We start from the raw sequence: 19,923 nt of genomic DNA, 5'->3' as shown, positions 1-19,923 counted from the left end.
TAAGGGGTAGGCCATTTAGAACAGAGATGAGGAAAAACTTTTTCAGTCAGAGAGTTGTACATCTGTAGAATTCTCTGCTTCAGAAGGCAGTGGAGGCCAATTCCCTGGATGCTTTCAAGAGAGAGTCAGATAGAGCTCTTAAAGAAAGCAAAGTCAGGGTGTATGGGGAGAAGGCAGGAATGGGGTACTGATTGTGAATGATCAGCCATGATCACATTGAATGGCAGTGCTGGCTTGAAGAGCCGAATGGCCTACTCCTGCACCTATTGTCTATTGTCAAAGTAGTTTAAGCTATTCTGTTAAAGGAACAGAGCTCTGACTATAAGTGCCATTAAACATAAGATTGTGAATCACAACACTTAATCATTTTGAGATCTATAGAACATAGAACAGTACAGAACATAGAACAGAATTTTTGGCCCACAATGTCTGTATTGACCATGTTGCCAAGATAAACTAATCTCATCTGGCTGCACAGGTTTCATATTCCTCCATTCCCTGCATATCCATGTGCCTATCTAAAATCCACTTAAACGCCACTATCGTACCTGCCTCCCCTGGCAGGACATTCCATGCACCCACCACCTTCCGTGTATTGAAAGGATTTGCTCTGCACATTTTTAAACTTTCACCTCTTGCCTTAAAGCTATGCCTTCTAGTATTTGACATTTCCACCCTTTTCCACAAAAAAATGGTACTATTGTCTATATCTTGCAAAAATATTAATAAACAGTTTTCCAAAATTAGTTACTGGTGTCATTTTTGGAGCCCAGCTATGCCAAGAGAGACACCCCATCTAAGCTAACCCCATTTGCCTGCCTTTGACCAATACCCTCTAAACCTTTCATATCCATCTATCTATCCAATTGTCCTTTAAATGCTGTTATTGTGCCTACGTCAACTATCCCCCACCCTCTGAGTGAAAAGGTTGCTTTGCAGGTTCCTATTAAATCTTTCCCCTCTCCATAAACTGTTGCGCTCTGGCTCTTGATTCCCCTACCCTTGATAAAATACTCTTTGTGAATTCACCCTATCTAACTCCTCATGATACGATCACTCATCAGCCTCCTGCTTTCCAAGGAATAACGTCCTAGCCTGCCCAACCTTTCCCTAAAGCTCAGGCTTTTGAGTCCTGGCAACATCCTCGTAAATCTTCTCTGCACTCCTTCCAGAGTAATGACATCTATATACTGAAACTCTTGTTTGTTCGCTTGTTCCTGAACTACAGCCAAAACTGTACATGATAGCGCGACAATTTTAGGCCCACCTTACTCACCGTCGTCCTGTGGCCCTATGGCAGGTTTCATTGAAATCTGTTATATTTTTAAAGTTATTCACATTTTAAAGTTTAAAAAGCGCACATGCGCAGTTAGGGCTCCATTGATCTGGTACTTACGTAAGATGGCTGTCACATCCGCGCGTGCGCAGAGCAAACGCATCCGCGCCTGCGCAATTGGGGCCCGTTGAGCAGGGCTCCGCCGCCTATCTCTTGGGGGTGGGTTTGCCGGCTCCGTAGCGGCGGGAGAGCCAGGCCTGGTGCCGGGGGAAGCAGCCTGGACGTGACTGGGTAACCACGAGCCTGATGTGGGCCAAGGGGAAAGGTGGCAGCGGCCGGGGGGGGGGGGTTGAGTAGGGAAGAATCCAGCAACAATGTACCAAAAAATAATGTCCTATTTATTATGCGATCTACTGAGTACTTTGTATATATACCTGTTGTGCAGCTGCAAGTAAGAATTTCATTGTTCCGTTTTCACTCTTCTTGACTGTCTCGACCACCCTATTTACCTATGACGACCTGAGACGAAGATTTGAAGTAATCGTCCGAATCTTCATGCTGTGCGCCCAGTTCCTGGAATTGAGACTTGACTGTAACCTTCTGACTCGAGGACACGTGCTACTAACCAAGTGGACAGACTCTTTAACATATAAATTAGATTTAGTGTTTGATCATGTACCAAAAAAGAATTTCACTTACTTGCTGTGGCTATTCAACGTTCAAGAGCACTATCAGATGGGAGTAATTATTATAATTCTCTGTATACCTTTGAAATAAGGTTTAAATTGATATTGAGAACTTCATGAATTTTTTTTTAAACTTTGGTTCAGGGTTTTTTTCAATGTTGCATAAACTTTAGTTTTAATATTAGAGCTTACCAACGCCTCAGCTTCTTCAGGGGATTAAGGGAAGTTTGGCATGTCCCCTGAGACTCCTCCCAACTTCTTCGATGCACCGTAGAAAGCATACTATCAGGTTGCATCACAAATCGGTTTGATAATGGCTCTGTCCATTCTGCATGAAATTGCATCATCACATAACCCAGTTGTTTTCCCCCCACCCCATCGTCTCCATCTGCACTTTACGCTGCCTCAGGATACCAAAAACATAATCGAAGATCATTTTCACCCTGGTCATTCCCTCTTCTTCCAGCATGAAAGCATGTATTACCAGATCTCTGCTGTTATCAAGCTATTAGACTGTCCTCCCATAAGCTAAGGTGTACTGCTGATCTTCCAACCTACCTTATTGTGGATTTAGACTTTGTCTCTGTGACTGTAACGCTACAATGCTCTAATGCTATGTTCTGTAATCTGGCATGTTTCTCTTTGCACTACCTGTTCGTGATACTTGTGCAAGGCCTGATTGTACTACTGAAGTTTAGTATAATTGACTTGACTGGATAACACGCAAACAATTTTTTTTCATTATATCTTGGATACACTTGACAATAATAAACCGATACTTCAAGCTAAAGTATGTCCAGAAATTATTATTAGCTTCTGATATTTTAATGCATTATTTATGAACATTAGAAATTCTTATGGTGATAGTGATTATTGATTTGATTCCAGTTTTAGTAATCTATCGTTTACAATCTAAAATTCTGATTCTGAATGCTACTTTAAGGAATCCCTTCTGTGTCCTTTACACGTCCTTGACATGCCTTTAAGGTGAGCAGAACAGGTTGCCACATTTGTTCTGTTGGCTAATCAATATTTTATCGAGGTATCGCATAACCCATCTCATGTCAGTCTGCTGAAGAATATACGTCTGAAATGTCACCACCTGCTTTTTTTTAACACGGGTGCTGTCATCTGAACTACCTTTCTAGCATTTTCTATTTTTAGTATTGTTTTGTTTGGTTTTATTATGTCTTCTGCTTTACAAAATCTAGATAGAAGTATATTCCTGCCCATATTCTTACAAGCTTCCGAGATTTGGATTCCCTTCAGCAAAAGTGCATCAAGGTACTGGAAAGATACCACCAGTGGTGTCTGCAAAAAGTGAACCAGTATGTTCTCTCAGACCAATGTACCCTACATTGAGGCCCTAATTGCACTCTGTTGTCTCTGTGGGCTGGCCATGTCATTTATTTAATCATAGTCAGAGTTGTCTAGCACTGCCCCCTCCCCTCCTTTTAAACTTTAAAATGTGAATAACTTTAAAAATATAACACCGATTTCAATGAAACTACTTGCATTATCACTAAAGTGACAATGGTGAGTAAGGTGGGCCTAAAGTTGTCGCACTATCGTGAACCGTTTTGGCTGAAGTTCAGTCACAAACAAGATAATAAACGATGTCCAGGCTGATCTTTTTGCCCATCTCCACTAATCCATTAGGACTGTAAACTATACTTTGCTTACTTGCCTGTCAGTGTAAATTTTTCTTAAACATATTAATTGTACGACATTCCAATACCACCTCTGACAGTGTGTTCTAGATATAGTGTCGTACAGAGGTACAGCACAGAAAGGTTGATGATTGGCTGATCATTAACCACCCATTTACACTAATTCTTCATTATACTCTTGTTTTCACTCTCTCCACGTCCTCATCAACCCTTACCCTTTAGATTCAACCACTCGCCCACCATATATAAAACTAGACCAAGTGGACCCGTTGGGCCCAAACCTCTCCTGCATTGGTGCAGCACCCTGTCCTCCCCCCTCTCCTCAACCCCCCTCCCTTCTCCCCCACTCCCCCTTCCCTCCTCCCCTCCCCCTCCCCTCCTTTTAAACTTTAAAATGTGAATAACTTAAAAAATATAACACCGATTTCAATGAAACTACTTGCATTATCACTAAAGTGACAATGGTGAGTAAGGTGGGCATAAAATTGTCGCACTATCGTGTACCGTTTTGGCTGAAGTTCAGTCACAAACAAGATAATAAACGAGTTTTAGTATATAGATGTAATAGCCATTTAATCTACCAACATACATTTCCTTGGGATGTGGAAGGAAACCTATGCATTCACAGGAAGAGCATGTAAGATCCACGCAACAGAGCACCTAGATCAGGATTGAACTCTCTGGAACTGTGAGGCAGCGTCTATCAATCACTCTGTGTCCCTGTGCATGTTTGTAAAATAAAAAGATTACCCATTGAATCCCCTTTAAAGCACTCTCTTCTCACCCTAAAATATTGACCTCTTATTTTTGATATTCCTATCAAGGGGACAAATATTCTGCCTACTTGTCATGATCTTATGTACTTCTATCGGGTTAAAAAAAACACACCACCACGACCACCTTTGCTCAAGGGAAAACGAGCTTAATTTATCCAATCTCTCCCCATAATTAAAATCCTCCGATCTAGACAACGTCCTGGTGAATCCCCTCTGCAGTACAGGTAGATATGATGGGCAAAATCATTTTCTACAGTGTACCAAGCTGATCTGCACACAACATTCCAACCAGTGTTTTGTAAAGTTGCAATGCAACGTCCCAACTCTTGTCTATACCCTGACCTATGAAGGCTGTCTACATCCATCATATCTGCCTGCACTGCCACTTTGTGGGGCACTATGTACATGGATCCCTAGGGTTTTCTGTTCATCAATATTCCTTTGTGCCCAATCACTTTGTACGATCTAACCCTATTTGACTTCTCAAAATGTACCCACTCATGCTTGATGGGATTAAATTCTATATGCCAATGCTCTGTTCAATTTTCTAATTGATCCCAATCTTGCTGCAGCCTTAGACATCTTTCCTTGCTATCCAATACACCATCAATTTTTGTATCATTGGTAAACGTGCTAATCATGCCTCCTACACTCACCTCCGAGTCTTCAATATATAAAGAAAAATAGCAAAGGTACCAGCTCCAATCTAAGGTAAATGTCAGACACCAGACCCCTAACATAGGCAGTATGTTCTGAATTGAGAAGAGATTATCATGCAGACATAAATTTAATGGCGTTCTCAAAGCATATCTGGGGCAACTGCAAGTTCTCACTAAGGAATCCCTGGCATATGACTACTTGACTACTTAAAGCTGAGGCACACAATTTGGGATCCACAGAAGGCCATCGTGAATGAAGCCACCAACTCAAACTGTCATTGCGCTTGTTGGTCACCGCCTTCCCCATCCATGATTGTGTCTGCGATTCCCACGTTAAATCTGTGGGTTCTTGGTGACAGATGAAGCCGGCTTGGAAGCAACTCATCTTTGATCTTGAGAGGCTGCCCAAGGAGAAGAAACTGAATGAGGCAAAGTCTCCTCCATAATTAACAAACCTGGCGTAATCCTCTTCACTTCCTAAATATTCCATTATGTCTTGCAACCTAGCTGGAAGTGACAAGGAGAGAGATTGATGCGGTGTTATTGATCTCAGAGCATATGATTTTTACTGAGCCTCACTATCACCCATATTCCCAATGTGTCACCAACTAAGCTTAGCCTGCTCCATCGTATTTCATCTTGACTATCATTAAAACCCTTATCCATGCTGTTAACTAATTCAGTCTCAGTTTTGCTAAAGCTTTCCTTGCTGGTGTTCCTATGTTAACCTTTGAGTCTTTTATCTGAATTACGCCCCACTGTTCGCGCCTTTCCACTGTTTTGTGCCATATTGGAGCAAAATTTACTTCTAAACCCTCCCCTTCCTATCCCCTCAACCATCCCTGTCCATATCTTGGTGATCTCCCTCAACTCTGTGTACCTCAGAATCCCACTGCTCCATTGATACCGACTGGTTTCCATGTCCTCTGCCAGGGTTATGTCACTACAAAACAAATTCTCCCTGCTAACATCATTCCTTTCTTTGATGGCATGTGAAGTCTTTGACAATGTTTAAGGCATTTTAGCTGCTTCTTTTCCTCTTGTTCTTCTGTCCACCTGTTGACCATTATATTTTGTTACAGTATTTTGAATTAGGCATTTTTATGCAAAATACATGAAAATGTGTGCTACTCCTTTGCAGCCTAAGACTAAACAAGTATTTGCAGTGCTTCCTCTTTTCATAAGGCTATTTTTATTTTGTGTATTTTGCTAGGTTAGATATATTTTGCTTTCATTATTTTCAGTTACATTAAGAAAGGGGACAGATTTAATTTACTTTTTTTTCCAAAGTGTCAAACCCCTACCAAATAGTTTTGTAACGTTTGTTTTAATTTGGAATAGAATGATCGGTAGACTGTACCCTGCTGTATGTCTTCAACTGAAGTGAAGTTGCACAAAAAGTTACAGTTTCCCCCTGTTTATGAGACCATAAACTCTTAGTTTACCAAAGCATAAGTTTTTCAGCAGAACAGCTTTTGGAAGTGGAGGAAGGGTTTAACATTGGATTCCTATGTGGCCTTACTACAGTTCATGTTGTCCCATTGATCCAGCTTTTTTTGTTTCCCTTCCAGTAGCCATGCTGCAACAGCGACTGAATGAGTTGGAGCAGGCAAAGGCTGATTTCTTGAGCAGAAAAGAACAGCTGGAATTTGAATTCAATCAGAAGAGAGCCAAATTCAAGGAGCTGTACCTCGCAAAAGAAGGTAATTTTATTTGACTGGTAAATTTGAATGTTTGAGAAACTGCCAAGTAGGAAATTTGGATGGTGGTAAAGTGGAACTGATATTGTTTGAAACATTTAAGTCTATGCAATTGACGGTTGTGTAGAGCAGGTAAAGTTACAGCAGACTAACTGGTCAATATCAAAGAGTTTCCACTTAATGTTTCCTGGTCATGTTTACTGCTCTGATTTGCATTCAATACCTGATTTTTTTTGATAAAGTGGCTTTCAGAGTTGTACCAATTTTTTAATCTTTCAATTTCTTTGGCTCCTAATTTGTTTAATTTCTCTGTAATACAATTAACTTAATTGCAAGCAAGCTCCTTTGAGTGATGAGATCAGTTGTGCATTGATGATCAACAGGGTTAAATCTATTTGAATAATGGGTTTTAAAAGAGGCTTGCAAAATATCAGAAACAGGGCGGTACGGTGACGCCAATTTTGATGTCTGCAAATGCACTAACAATGTTAACTACAATGTCATCCAAATCATTAATGTTTATAACAAACAGCGGTGGACCGAGCACCAACCTCTGGCACAACACTAGTCATAGGCCTCCCGCAAAACAACCTTTCACAACTACTCTTTGTGGTACAACCTCCATTAAGCCCTAATAATAACTATTATTGTTTGTTTTTTGTGTGTGTTTTTTTTCTCGTTTATTATATTGTTTCCAGTGCACTATGTTTATATATTCTGTTGTGCTGCTGCAAGTAAGAATTTCATATTTCTACCTGGGACATATGGCAATAAAACACTCTTGACTCTCTCTTGATGCTCTGACAACTTCCATTTTTAAATTCAATTGGCTAACTCATTTTGGATTCCAGCAATCTAACCTTCTCATACCTTGTGGGACCTTCTCAAAGGCCTTGCTGGAGTGTATAAAGACAACGTCCACTGCCCTGCCTCTTCAATCCTCTTCAGAAAAATTCTGATTTGTGCGTCACAAATTCCCAAGCACAAAGCCATGCTGATCAATCTTAATCAGCCCGTGCTTATCCAAATGCTGGTAGATCCTGTGCCTAAGAATCCCCTCTAACAACTTGCCCATCAGCCAGTAATTCCCTAGCTTATCCTTGCTGCCTTTCTTAAATAGTGGTACATTAGCCACCCACCAGTCTTCTGGAACTACACCAGTGGTTACAGATGATACAAATATCTCTGCAAATATCTCCACTCAGCTTGACATGAAAACTTGCTAAATCCTGTTGTGCATGAAAGGTCCTTTATCTAAAAGAACAATTGTTATCAGCATCCACAGCCTATTGCACTGCCGACTGGTTAGATTCACAATGTTATAAGTAACAATTCCACAGTGAACACTTAATATTTTGAATGTGTGAAACACACTGAACATTTTCAAAGATATATTTTGTTTAATTTAAAACTTTTTACAAGATAAAAAGAAATGTCAAGCACTGTGAAGTTGTGCGTTTTCATATTTTAAAATTAAGTTGTTTTTTTCCCCAGAAGAGTTGAAGCGACAGAATGTTGCACTACTGTCGGCAGAGAATGATGTAACTCGGCTGCAGGTGCAGCTCATTGAGGCAAATGCTGACATGGAGAATATAAAAGCAGTAGCTGCAATTTCTGAGATGACCAAACAGGAGGCAATTGATGATGTGAAGAAGCAATGGCAGGACGAAGTTGCTTCAATGCACGCTATCATGAAAGGTACGAGCAAAGTTGTGGAACTGTTTATTCTTGAAGTTTTAAATATTTTTTTCCTGAAGTCATTTATTGAGGTCGCATCCCTCATTATTCATGAGGGCCTTGAATGTGAATATTGCTTGTATTTATTTGTTCCTTTGGATCACATTAAGCTTCTGTAGGCATCTAAAATGAAAAAGGTTGGGCTTTTCCCCATAGACTTAGAAGAGAAACTAAACCTATATTTTGTCTGCAACATAGAATAAGAGACACACATCCTCCCAGAAATGGAGGGGGACAGTTGAAAGACAATGAGATGAAGGAAATTAGAATTAGTAATGGAGAAATTAAAGGGGATTAAATCCCCTATTTTGGTTCTTGACCTGCATCCCAACATTTTAAGAGGTAGCTATGAAATAATGGATACATTGGTTGTCATCTTCCAAGGTTCCATAGATTCTAGTTTGACAGCAAATGTAGCCACACTTCTTAAAAAAGGATGAAGTTAAAATTAGCAACCACAGACTGATTCGATAAAACATCAATAGTAGAGAAAATACAATAGTTTATTATTAACAAAGTGATGACATAACATTTGGAAAATCCTAAATGTGGTGGTAGTACATTAGTTGACTACTTTAAATTAACCCTGGTGTAGGTGGCTGGCGGCTAGGGGGTAGTTTAGTTTAGAGATAAAGCGCATAATCGGGCTCATCGGCCCACCGAGTTGGCGCCAACCACCAAACCTTGTACACTACACTACCTAACACACTGGGGACAATTTTACAATCTTTACAAAAGCCAATGGACCTATCTGTACGTCTTTGGAGTGTTGTGGGGGGGGGGGGGGGGGGGGGAGAGAATCCGGAGCACCTAGGGAAAACCCATGCGGTCACGGGGAGAACATACAAACCCCGTACAGACAACACCCTTAGTCAATATCAAACCAGGATCTCTGGTGCTGTAAGGTAGCAACTCTACCGCTGCGCAACTTTGCTGCCCCTAATTGACTAGTTAATGGACATGTATGAGAAAATCCATTTTGGGAAAATTAGTGGAGAACCAGGAATGCTCCAAGAGCTGATGCAGATTCAATGTGCTGAATGACCCCCTTGTCATAAGGAAATATGAAACATATGAGAAAATAACAGTATTAGGATGTCTTCGTGGATTTCTAAAAGAGAAATCGTGTGGACCAATATATCAGTTTAAGAGGAAGAATTAGTAGATGTGATTGGACTTCCAGAATGGTTGATAAGGTGCCATACAACAAATTATTAACCAGAATTGGTCAAGAGATATATTCTGACTCTTGAAAATCAGTGGTGGCTTGGCCAAGGTGGACTGAAAGGAGCTGTTCCTGTCCAGTACATTTCTACAATTCTATGAAAGCTTTAACATAAAGTTGGCATTTGAAAAAGCAAGAGCTAATAAAGGATGTCTCTTCCTTCCCTTCACATGGGCTATTTGGTCCTCCCTCTCAAAGGCTTTTGCTCGCTTTTACTCCAATCTGTAACTGGGTATATTTTTAGTAGAATTGCTGATTGTTATACATTTTGGCCATTAAAGTATTTCAACAAAAAAGCTTTAGAGCCTTTCACTAAAAACACTTTCTATTTCGTATTAAAATTGTAAAATGTTCTAATGGGAACTTTGTGATATGTCTGAACTTCTGCTGCAGAGACATTGAGAGAGTATGAGATTCAGTTTCATCACCGTTTGGAGCAGGAGCGCACACAGTGGGGACAGTACAAGGAAGCAATGGAACACGAGGTGGCAGATCTGAGGAGACGTGTATCTGAAGGACAAGGAGAGAACACCTTAGAGAATGAAATGAAGAAAGTGAGTATGCTGATCTGTATTCAAACAAATTTACAAACTTTCCGAAAGATTTTATTGTGGTCAGTGACACTAAACGTCAACTTCAGTGGGTGATTATTACTGGAGTTTGCTCTTGTATTATGCAGTCAGTAAATAAGGCACGAGAAACTATTTCAGTAAAATATCTTCCAAATTATTTGTATGTTTTATTAGGTATCAGAGAAGAGGCAGTCATTTCTGCTTTCTTTCATTTTAATGAATAGGCTCAGGAAGATGCTGAGAAGCTACGATCAGTGGTGATGCCCATGGAGAAAGAAATAGGAGTTCTCAAAGAAAAACTGTCAACAACTGAAGAAAAGGTTAAAGAACTAGAAGCCTCAAAGGTGAGCCCTAAAAATAGATCATGCGAATATTATGATTTGTATAAATTATGTTATCATACCTTAAAGGTGTTGATGATTAGAGAGGACCTAGAGGTGCATATCCATAGCTCCTCGGAAATGATGACACAGGTGGATAGAGTAGTGATAAAGGCATTTGATATGCTTGCCTTCATACACCGAAGTACTAAGTTTAAAAGTTGGGATATCATGTTCGCAGTGAAAAGAGAGCTGGGGATGACACAAAGTTTTCACTTGATAGTTGGATGCAGATGAGGGGGTGTGGTTGATTGTAGATGGATGGAATAAGTGACAAAGGCTAGAGATTTAAAAAAAGACAAAAGCGATAAGGAAAGAAGAGGCAGGAAGGAGAAATGGGGGGGAGCGGCAGCAGGTTGACTAGGGTGGTACACCTCCCCCACCTCTTTCCCCTAGCCACGCACCCACACTAGTTGCCACACATTTTTCCCACCATCCTAGTCATCCTGCTCCTTTCCCCCCATCCATATACTCGTCTCCTGTCGAGTACCATGTTTCCCTTTTATCTTTTGTCTTTCCCCTCTACTTTATCCCATTCCATCCATATCCCTCCCTATGCTTTGCATTTCACATCTCCTCTACCTTCCTTTGCTGACACCCTCTTGTCTCATTTTCATCTTGAGCCTTTGTTGCTTAATCCGCCCATCTGTCATTCAACCCTAGCCCCACCCTATCCAACTATCCTTTGCCAGGTTTGGCCGCACTCCCCTCCCCGATCGCCCTTTTCCAGCTATTTCTCATCCCCCCCACCCCCACCTACTCCATCAGTCTGATGAAAGGTCCCAATCCAAAACATCATCTGCCCATTCCCTCCACAGATGTTGCCTAACCCGCTGAGTTTTTCCAGCACTTTTTGAATTCATGACCTTGTCAGAATATTGGCCTGTAAATTTATTTATTTTTCTTTCCACAGATGTTGGGAGCACTATGTTTAACTTTGAATTTCTAGCCTCTGTTTTCTTTTTGAGGAAAACTGAACTGTTTTGGTAGGGCAAACTTCAATTGATAATTGGGTTATTAACCAAAGGGGATACACGATAACTGGCAGGCAATCAGGGTGAAAGGTGAGAATATTTGTTATGTAGCTGGAATGTGCTTTCTGAAATGTTTTGACTTTTTAAAGTTTCATGAGAGAATTAAATACAAGTTTGAAGTGGGGAGGAAAAATGTTCAGTGATATAGGATAAACAGAGAGAATGGGTATGACTGGATTTTTCACTTGGGACCACCAGTCCACAAAGGCTCTAGAGGTAGGAGGGATTGCCATTCTGTAAGGATGCTTTTACCTCAGCACCAATTCTTGTACTAATTGCATGTTAATTATTTCCCTTGATATCCAGGTAGGCATTGCTGTTTTTAAATGCCTTCAAATACTGGGCTCTCTGGGCTCGAGGATTAAAAAAACATTGGTGCACTTTGGTTGAAGAAAAATCTGTTTGTTCAGTCCTGAATGGTTGGGGAAAACAAATTCTGAGATTGTCCACTAGGTCTAGACACCCCAGCCAGGCAGAACATCATTCCTCAATGTTCTGTAAAACCTTGATGAGAATTTTGTCCATTTCAGTGAGAGTTTTGTATGTTTCAATGACATCACATCTTCATTCTCCTGATCTTGCCTTTGTTAGATTAAGAAGACTGGTTTTGCTAGCCCAGACTGTCTGAATGAAGTAGGGAATCCTAAGGAAGCCCAACTACCTGTCGAAAATGTTAAGGTTTAACAGTATTTCTGAAAGTCTCTGGGATTTTAAAACACTAAAAAGTAAAATCATTGTTTTGAGCATGTCAAAATTGCATTTAAGAATATTTAAAGGCATTGTTTAAGTCATTAAACTGAACATTAGCAAGCTTTACAGCATAACATTCTTTCCCTTTTGCACAGCCCTAAATTACCCCTTCAAGTGAATGTGCTTGCAGATCCTATGCCAAGACTCACCTGGTTCAGGAGCTCTGGCAAATCTTGGCAAATTTCAGCCGAGTCCATGGGTGGAGCATGGCTAAGAAATGGCTGATAGAACTTGGCCAGTAGGAATCCCGATACTTGCAAATGTGCTGAGAAATGCTGGCAGTTGGCACAGAGCTCCCTGCAAAATCTGTGCTTTGTAAATAACAAACTACATGGTTGTTTTACCCTGTATGAAGAGATTTGAGGTGATTCATGTGTTCAGCAGGTCAAAGAGCTAAATCATTACCTCGAGACAGAGAAATCATGCAGGACAGATCTGGAAATGTATGTTGCTGTTCTCAACACTCAGAAAAGTGTTCTGCAGGAAGATGCTGAGAAATTACGTAAAGAACTGCATGAAGGTAATAGGAATAATAGTTATTGTATTAAAATCTATGAACTGTGACATAAAATGTATAGTTACCAAGTATGGTTACTGCTGAAGGAAGTTTAACAAAGTAGTTCCAAATTTCTGAAACACGGAAGTGACCACCATAGTTCTAATTTTAGGTTGCAGCTCTTATTCTGCTCAATATTTTTTCAGGTGTCTCATCCAGTTTCCTCTCCATCTCCCCCTCCACCACTACCTAGTCATTTTCCAGTCCTTGACACCAGAGTAACCTATTTCCATGTATTTATCATAGATCAGTTGAGGCCAGTTCATTGGCTATATTTAAGAGGGAGTTAGATGTGGCCCTTGTGGCTAAAGGGATCAGGGGGTATGGAGAGAAGGCAGGTACGGGATACTGAGTTGGATGATCAGCCATGATCATATTGAATGGCGGTGCAGGCTCGAAGGGCCAAATGGCCTACTCCTGCACCTATTTTCTATGTTTCTATCCATAGAAAATAGGTGCAGGAGTAGGCCATTCGGCCCATCGAGCCAGCACTGCCATTCAATGTGTTCTTGGCTGATCATCCACTATCAGTACCCTGTTCCTCGCCATATTTTGAATGCATCCAGTGAATCGGCCTCCACTGCCTTCTGAAGCAGAGAATTCCACAAATTCACAGCTCTCTGGATGAGTTTTTCCTCATCTTAGTTCTAAATGGCCTACCCCTTATTCTTAAACTGTGGTCCCTGGTTCTGGACTCCCCCCAACATTTGGAACATGTTTCCTGCATCTAGTGTGTCCAATCCCTTAATAATTTTATATGTTTCTATAAGATCCCTTCTCATCCTTCTAAATTCCAGTGAATACAAGCCTAGTCGTTCATAGGACAGTCCCACCATCCTAGGGATTAACCTCCTGAACCTATGCTGCGCTCCCTCGATAGTAAGAATGTCCTTCCTCAAATTAGGAGTCCAAAATGGCACACAATACTCCAGGTGTGGTCTCACCAGGGCCCTGTACAACTGCAGAAGGACCTCTTTGCTCCTATACTCAAATCCTTTCATTATGAAGGCCAACATGCCATTAGCTTTCTTCACTACCTGCTGTACCTGCATGCTTACTTTCAGTGACTGATGTACCAAGGACACCAGGTCTCGTTGCACTTCCCCTTTTCCTAATCTGACACCATTCAGATAATAATCTGCCGCCTTGTTCTTGCCACCAAAGTGGATAACCTCTCATTTATCCACATTATACTGCATCTGCCATGCATCTGCCCACTCACCCAACCTATCCAAGTCATCCTGCATCCTCATAACATCCTCATCACAGTTCACATTGCCACCCAGCTTTGTGTCATCTGCAAATTTGCTAATGTTACTTTTAATTCCTTCATCTAAATCATTAATATATATTGTAAATAGCTACAGCCCCAGCACCGAGCCTTGCGGCACCCCACTAGTCACTAACCTGCCATTCTGAAAGGGATCCGTTAATTCCTATTCTTTGTTTCCTGCAGTGTACCAACCAATTTTCTATCCATGTCAATACCCTACCCCCAATACCATGTGCTCTAATTTTACCCACTAATCTCCTGTGTGGGACCTTATCAAAGGCTTTCTGTAAGTCCAGATACACTACATCAATTGGCTTTCCCTTATCCATTTCATTTGTTACATCCTCAAATTCCAGAAGTTTAGCAAGCAAGATTTCCCCTTCGTAAATCCATGCTGACTTGGACCTATCCATGTTGTTCTCTGACTAGCAGTGAGATAAAATGCCCTCATGACCTGTTGCTTGCTTCCATTGTGAGGGGAGTTGGAGAGGAATAGGTTTTGAGGCAAATGCTTGGTGCTTCCCTCCACATTGAGTTCAGCACATAGCATTTCACTCATTAATCCAGATCAAACCTTCCCCATATACTGGGTGCCTTTGCTACTTTTCTTCATGGACTGTGGCCATTTTTTCATGTCATCTAATTTAGAATCTTTATCTAATTGTTTATCGTCTTCCTTTCATATCTTTGAAGTGCTATTTTATGGTTAGGAATATAAGTTTTAATGTTGATGCTGATAACTGGCATTGAACATAACAACGATTGCTATATTCATCAATATAGTGAGGAATGTCACAGGAACATAAGTAAAATATAAAGTCATTGGCAGAGACCTTAACTGTGATATACATAGGGACCTTGGGATGCAAGTCCCTAGCCCTCTGGAAATGGTGACACAGTATAGGGAAGTGAAGAAGGCATTTGGTATGCTTCCCTTCTTCATAGGGCGAAGCATTGAGTATGAGTTGGGACAGTATGTTGCAAGTGTACAAAACATTAGTTAGACTATATTAGACTCCATTTGGAGCGCTGTGTACAAAACAGGTTGCCACATTACGGATAGGCTATCGAAGCAATAGGACGAATGGAAAAAGAGACTTGTAGAATGGTGTCTAGAATGGAGGGCTGTTATATGGAGAGATAGTTTGGGTTTATTCTCACTGTAACATAGGCAGCAAGGAGTGGGAGTTTGTAAAATTATGAAGAGCACAGATAGGATAGAGGAGGAGTTGGAGGCAAATACAGTTGCAACATTTAAAAGGTTTTTGGGCAAATACTTGGGTAAGAAATGTATAGAAGGATATTTAGGGCCTGTCCCACTTAGGCGACCGCCGGCAACTAGGCTGAACATTCGCCGGGGTGTCGCGGGCATGATCGTGAGGAATCTTTAATGAATCGTAGCGGACCTCGGCGTGTCGCGGAAATATTTTCCAGATAGAAATTTCTCGGCGACCGCTGGCTTGTTGCCAGGTATCGTAGCTTATTGTGGGTGCTGTAGCATGCTGTTCCCAGGTTTGCTAGGTTGTCATAGATGCATTTAGAAGCACGTAATATTAAATTAAGAAAAGGCATTTGATAAACCAGATATGCATCTCCCGTACATTTTCAAAGAATGCCCATACTCTGCCCAAAAATCCATTTAACCACATTTAAAATTAAATTTCTTAATATTGCTATTAGTAAGCTGGAAGTCAATCCAGTTTATGCCTTGTTACCGTGAAGCTTGGTTTTCAAGTAACCCGGGCAAGATGTTATATTTCAAAACTCTCAAGTAATTACAAACTTGTCAGTGATTTCAGCGAAAATTACGATCATTAGATAAGCGTGGGAATTTTGCGATGTTTCCGAAGACGGTGTAATTTCTTAGCCAGGTGCTAATTTCACAAAAAAAGTAACTTGTATCGACCTGACTCAGCATTGTCGTAGGGTAAAAGAAAATTTCGGCAATCTGCTACGACTTTGACAGTCGCCGGCAGTCGCCTAAAAAATCGCCTAAGTGGGACAGGCCTTTAAGTTAAAGCAGGCAAATAGAATTAGCATTAGTTATACATCAGGGTTGCATGGATGAGGTGGGCCAGGGGATCCGTTTCTGTCATATGATTCATATTAACTACTCTGTATGTTAGTGCCGATGACCAAAAACCTAGTCAAGGATTAAGTTTTTTAGAACCTTCAAATATGTAAATGAAGTGAACGGTAGTCACAACCCATCAATGGCGGAGTAGTTAAAATTGAAATGTTTAGAATAGATAAGTTTTGGGTAAAAAGATCATTTATGTTGGAAACATAATCAGATTGGTTTGACAGTTATGTAATTAACCATGATAATCCTTGTTCAATGCTTCTCTGGTTTACTGTTAGACAGGACCTAGCTCACTTTCTTCCGCTATCTGTCGAATCATATCCATAGAATTACTTGCAATTGTTTCCTTTACTCCCAGCTGTTACTGGAGTTTCTCCAGGGGTTATCTTCAGCCTGACTTTGTAACCCTTTATACTGCTGACCATTAGCAACATAATTTAACAATGCAATAAAAAGAAATACTGAAATGTTTTAGGTAATCGGAAAATACTTTAGATATTTTGGAAGTAGGGCCCTGACTGAAACGCCGTCTGCCTATTTGACCTTTCCAGATCAAAAAGGCTTTTGGCACATTGGCCATCATCAGTCAGAGTATTGACTATAGAAGTTGAGAGGTTATGTCACAGGTTTACAAGATGTTGGTGAAGCTGCATTTAGAGTATTGTGTTCAATTCTGGGCACCAACTTATAGGAAAGATGTTGTCTAGCTGGAAAGGGTGTAGAGAAGATCCATGAGGATGTTGCTTGGGCTCGAGGGCCGGAGGTATCGGGAGAGGTTGAGCAGGCTAGAAATCTATTCCTTGGAGTGCAGGAGGATGATGGACGTGTACAAAATCATGAGAGGAGTAGATTGGGTAGATGCACAGTCACTTGCCCAGAGTAGGGGAATCGAGAACCAGAGGACACGAGTTTAAGGTGAGGGGGGGAAAGATTTAATAGGAACCTGAGGGGTAACTTTCTCACACAATGGGTAGTGGGTGTATGGGGCGTATGGAACGAGCTGCCAGAGGAGGTAGTTGAAGCAGGTAACATTTTAGAATCATTTAGACAGGTACATGAATAGGACAGGTTTAGAGGGATATAGGCCATATGCAGGCAGGTGGGACTAATGTAGATGGGACATGTTGATTGGTGTGGGCAACTTGGTCTGAAGGGCCTGTTTCCACGCTGTATAACTCTGAGATGCTGCAGCAGTTTGCTTTTGTACTCAAGCTTTCAGTATCTGCAGTCTCGTCTCGATCCTATCTCATACTATGTCTTAACTCTCTCCAGCTCCTCCCTCAGTTTATCTGTCGAGCACTGGAGGCAAACTCGAAATCCCTCAATTTCTCGCTTGCTTGCACTCTTGTCTATTTTTTCCTTTATGCATCTTAAAATTTTCCTCCATGCAGACCTTTTACATTTGTGTACCCCAATACCTCCGTATGTGGCTCAGTGTCAAACCTATTAATGCTCCTCTGAGAGAGAGCGAATGTGCTACTATGTTGACACTGAAAAATATGTGCTGTATTGTGATGAAGTGATGAGTTTGTGGTCCTGGCAGCTGCTGTGAGTCTGTAGTTTCTTTGCCAAGTCTGACACGTTTCAATGTTTCCCCCAGTTTGTCATCTTTTGGAGCAGGAGCGGCAGCAGCACAACCAGCTGAAACACACGTGGCAACGGGCTAATGACCAGTTCCTTGAGTCCCAGAGGCTGCTGATGAGGGACATGCAGCGCATGGAGAACATTCTCACGTCAGAGCAGCTGCGACAAATGGAAGAACTAAAAAGAAAGGAGCAAGTACGAGAACCTGAAATGCTCGAATTTTGCATTCACTTAAGTGACAAAAGGAGTGAGGCAGGCAGGGTTTGTCTGGTTTTGGGAAGTATTGATCACCAAGTTCTGTTTTCTCAGTCTGGTGAAGTAAGTTGCAGAATCTTTGAAAACTGATGCAATGCCATTACAATCTTTTAAATGGAACAGCAAATACCAAATTGGCCCCGTGGTTGAACCTGAGGGCAAGCTCCCAAGTAATTTGTAGCCATCAAGTAAAACTGAAAATCCCCATTGTAATCATTTTATAGAAAACCATTCTTGCTACTTAAAGATGCTATAGGAGAATCGAATGATTATGTAGGATAGATGGGAATCATGAAATGCCATCACTTGAATAGTTTTTCTTCATCGGCATGAATTTTGTTATTTGTATATGGGAAGTGACACGGTATGAAGAATGCAGCCAGATACCCACAATTGTGATGTCATGTATATCATGGTTCAGACATTTCTTACTTCAGCTGGCACTTCAGTTGAAGATGAGGAAATACAGATAAACATTTAGGCCCGTTAGTCAGAGCGAAAGGTGGGGGCAAGAAAATGGAAACAGCAGTGCATTGTAGGTACCTGCTACTCACTGGATGAAGAAGATCCCCTCTACTCTAAACTTATGTCCTCTATTTTATCTATCTCTGATATAGGAATAAGTTTCCTACAGTCTATCCAATCTAACTGAACTGCTCCATCTCAGACAACATTATGGTGAATCTCCCTCTGCACTCTCTCTCTCTTGCTACCACAGCCCATCTATGCCTTAGTGCCCAGAATTCCATGCAGTACACCAGCTGAGATCAGACCAACATTTTCTAAAGTTGGAACAGAACCTATATATGCATGATCCACATTACTCCAATCCCTGCATGTGCCTGTCTAATGCCTCTTACCTCTCACAATCGCATTGTATTTTGTGCCCTGACTGATTAAGGCCTATATGCCTTCATAATCGCATTGTCTACCTATATTGCTAATATATGGACTTGTATTCCAATTTCCCTGTTTCAAAAAGCCCCCCTAATGTCCTAGCATTCACCCAAACATCATTCGTGCTTCCAACATGCATCACCTTCATGTATGGATTCAACTTCAATCTGCCATTTTTCAGCCCATTTCACCAACATGTTGACATCTCTCTGTGGCCTGACTACCTTTCACACTTTTAGCAACTCCACCAATCTGCAAACTTGCTCTTCTTGCGTCCCACATATATGACCAAATCATCTACATTTATAACAAACAGCAAGAGTCCCAGCACCGATCCCCATGGAACATCACCAGTTACAGTCATCCAATCGCAAAACCAACCCTCCGCCATTACCCTCTGTCTCCGATTGGCAAGACAATTTTGGATTTACTTAAGTCCATGTAAATCATATTTTCTGCCCTACCCTCATTTAGTGCAATTTGTTATCTCTTCAAATAATTCAATCAGATGGGTCAGGCAGGAACTGCCCTTGACAAACCATGCTGGCAGCCTCTGGTTAGATCCTGACTTTTATCCATTAATCTATTCCCTCAGAATTCATTTCAGTATCCTCCTTACCACTGAGGTTGAGCTCACAGGTCTATGAGTACCACACTTTTCCCTGCTGCCTTTCTTGAAAAACGGGATGATCATGTTTGCTGTCATCTAGTCACCTCACTTGTGTCCAGTGAAGAGTTGAATATCACAGCCAGCTGTCTCTTCCCTTGAATTCCTCAGCATCCTGGGATAAACCCCATCGAGTCATGGGG

At 41.1% G+C, this 19,923-nt stretch overlaps 1 protein-coding gene across 4 annotated transcripts in view; it reads left to right on the top strand.

The window, feature by feature from the left end:
• rabep1 (rabaptin, RAB GTPase binding effector protein 1) overlaps window positions 1-19,923 on the top strand; it is a 65,859-nt gene that overhangs the window by 12,789 nt on the left and 33,147 nt on the right. For 2 of the 4 annotated variants that reach the window (XM_078422053.1, XM_078422050.1), the window contains exons 2-7: window positions 6,639-6,770; window positions 8,262-8,465; window positions 10,123-10,283; window positions 10,526-10,645; window positions 12,847-12,985; window positions 17,978-18,156. In XM_078422053.1, the coding sequence (XP_078278179.1) occupies window positions 6,639-6,770; window positions 8,262-8,465; window positions 10,123-10,283; window positions 10,526-10,645; window positions 12,847-12,985; window positions 17,978-18,156 (935 nt within the window). The remainder of the gene's footprint in view (window positions 1-6,638; window positions 6,771-8,261; window positions 8,466-10,122; window positions 10,284-10,525; window positions 10,646-12,846; window positions 12,986-17,977; window positions 18,157-19,923) is intronic. The other 2 variants (XM_078422052.1, XM_078422051.1) reach the window with 2 other exon arrangements.

This window comes from Rhinoraja longicauda, chromosome 26 (genome assembly GCF_053455715.1).
Source record: "Rhinoraja longicauda isolate Sanriku21f chromosome 26, sRhiLon1.1, whole genome shotgun sequence".
Classification (NCBI taxonomy): Eukaryota; Metazoa; Chordata; class Chondrichthyes; order Rajiformes; family Arhynchobatidae; genus Rhinoraja; species Rhinoraja longicauda.
The sequence above is the reverse complement of the archived record's forward strand: the minus strand, read 5'-3'. Positions and strand labels throughout refer to the sequence as shown.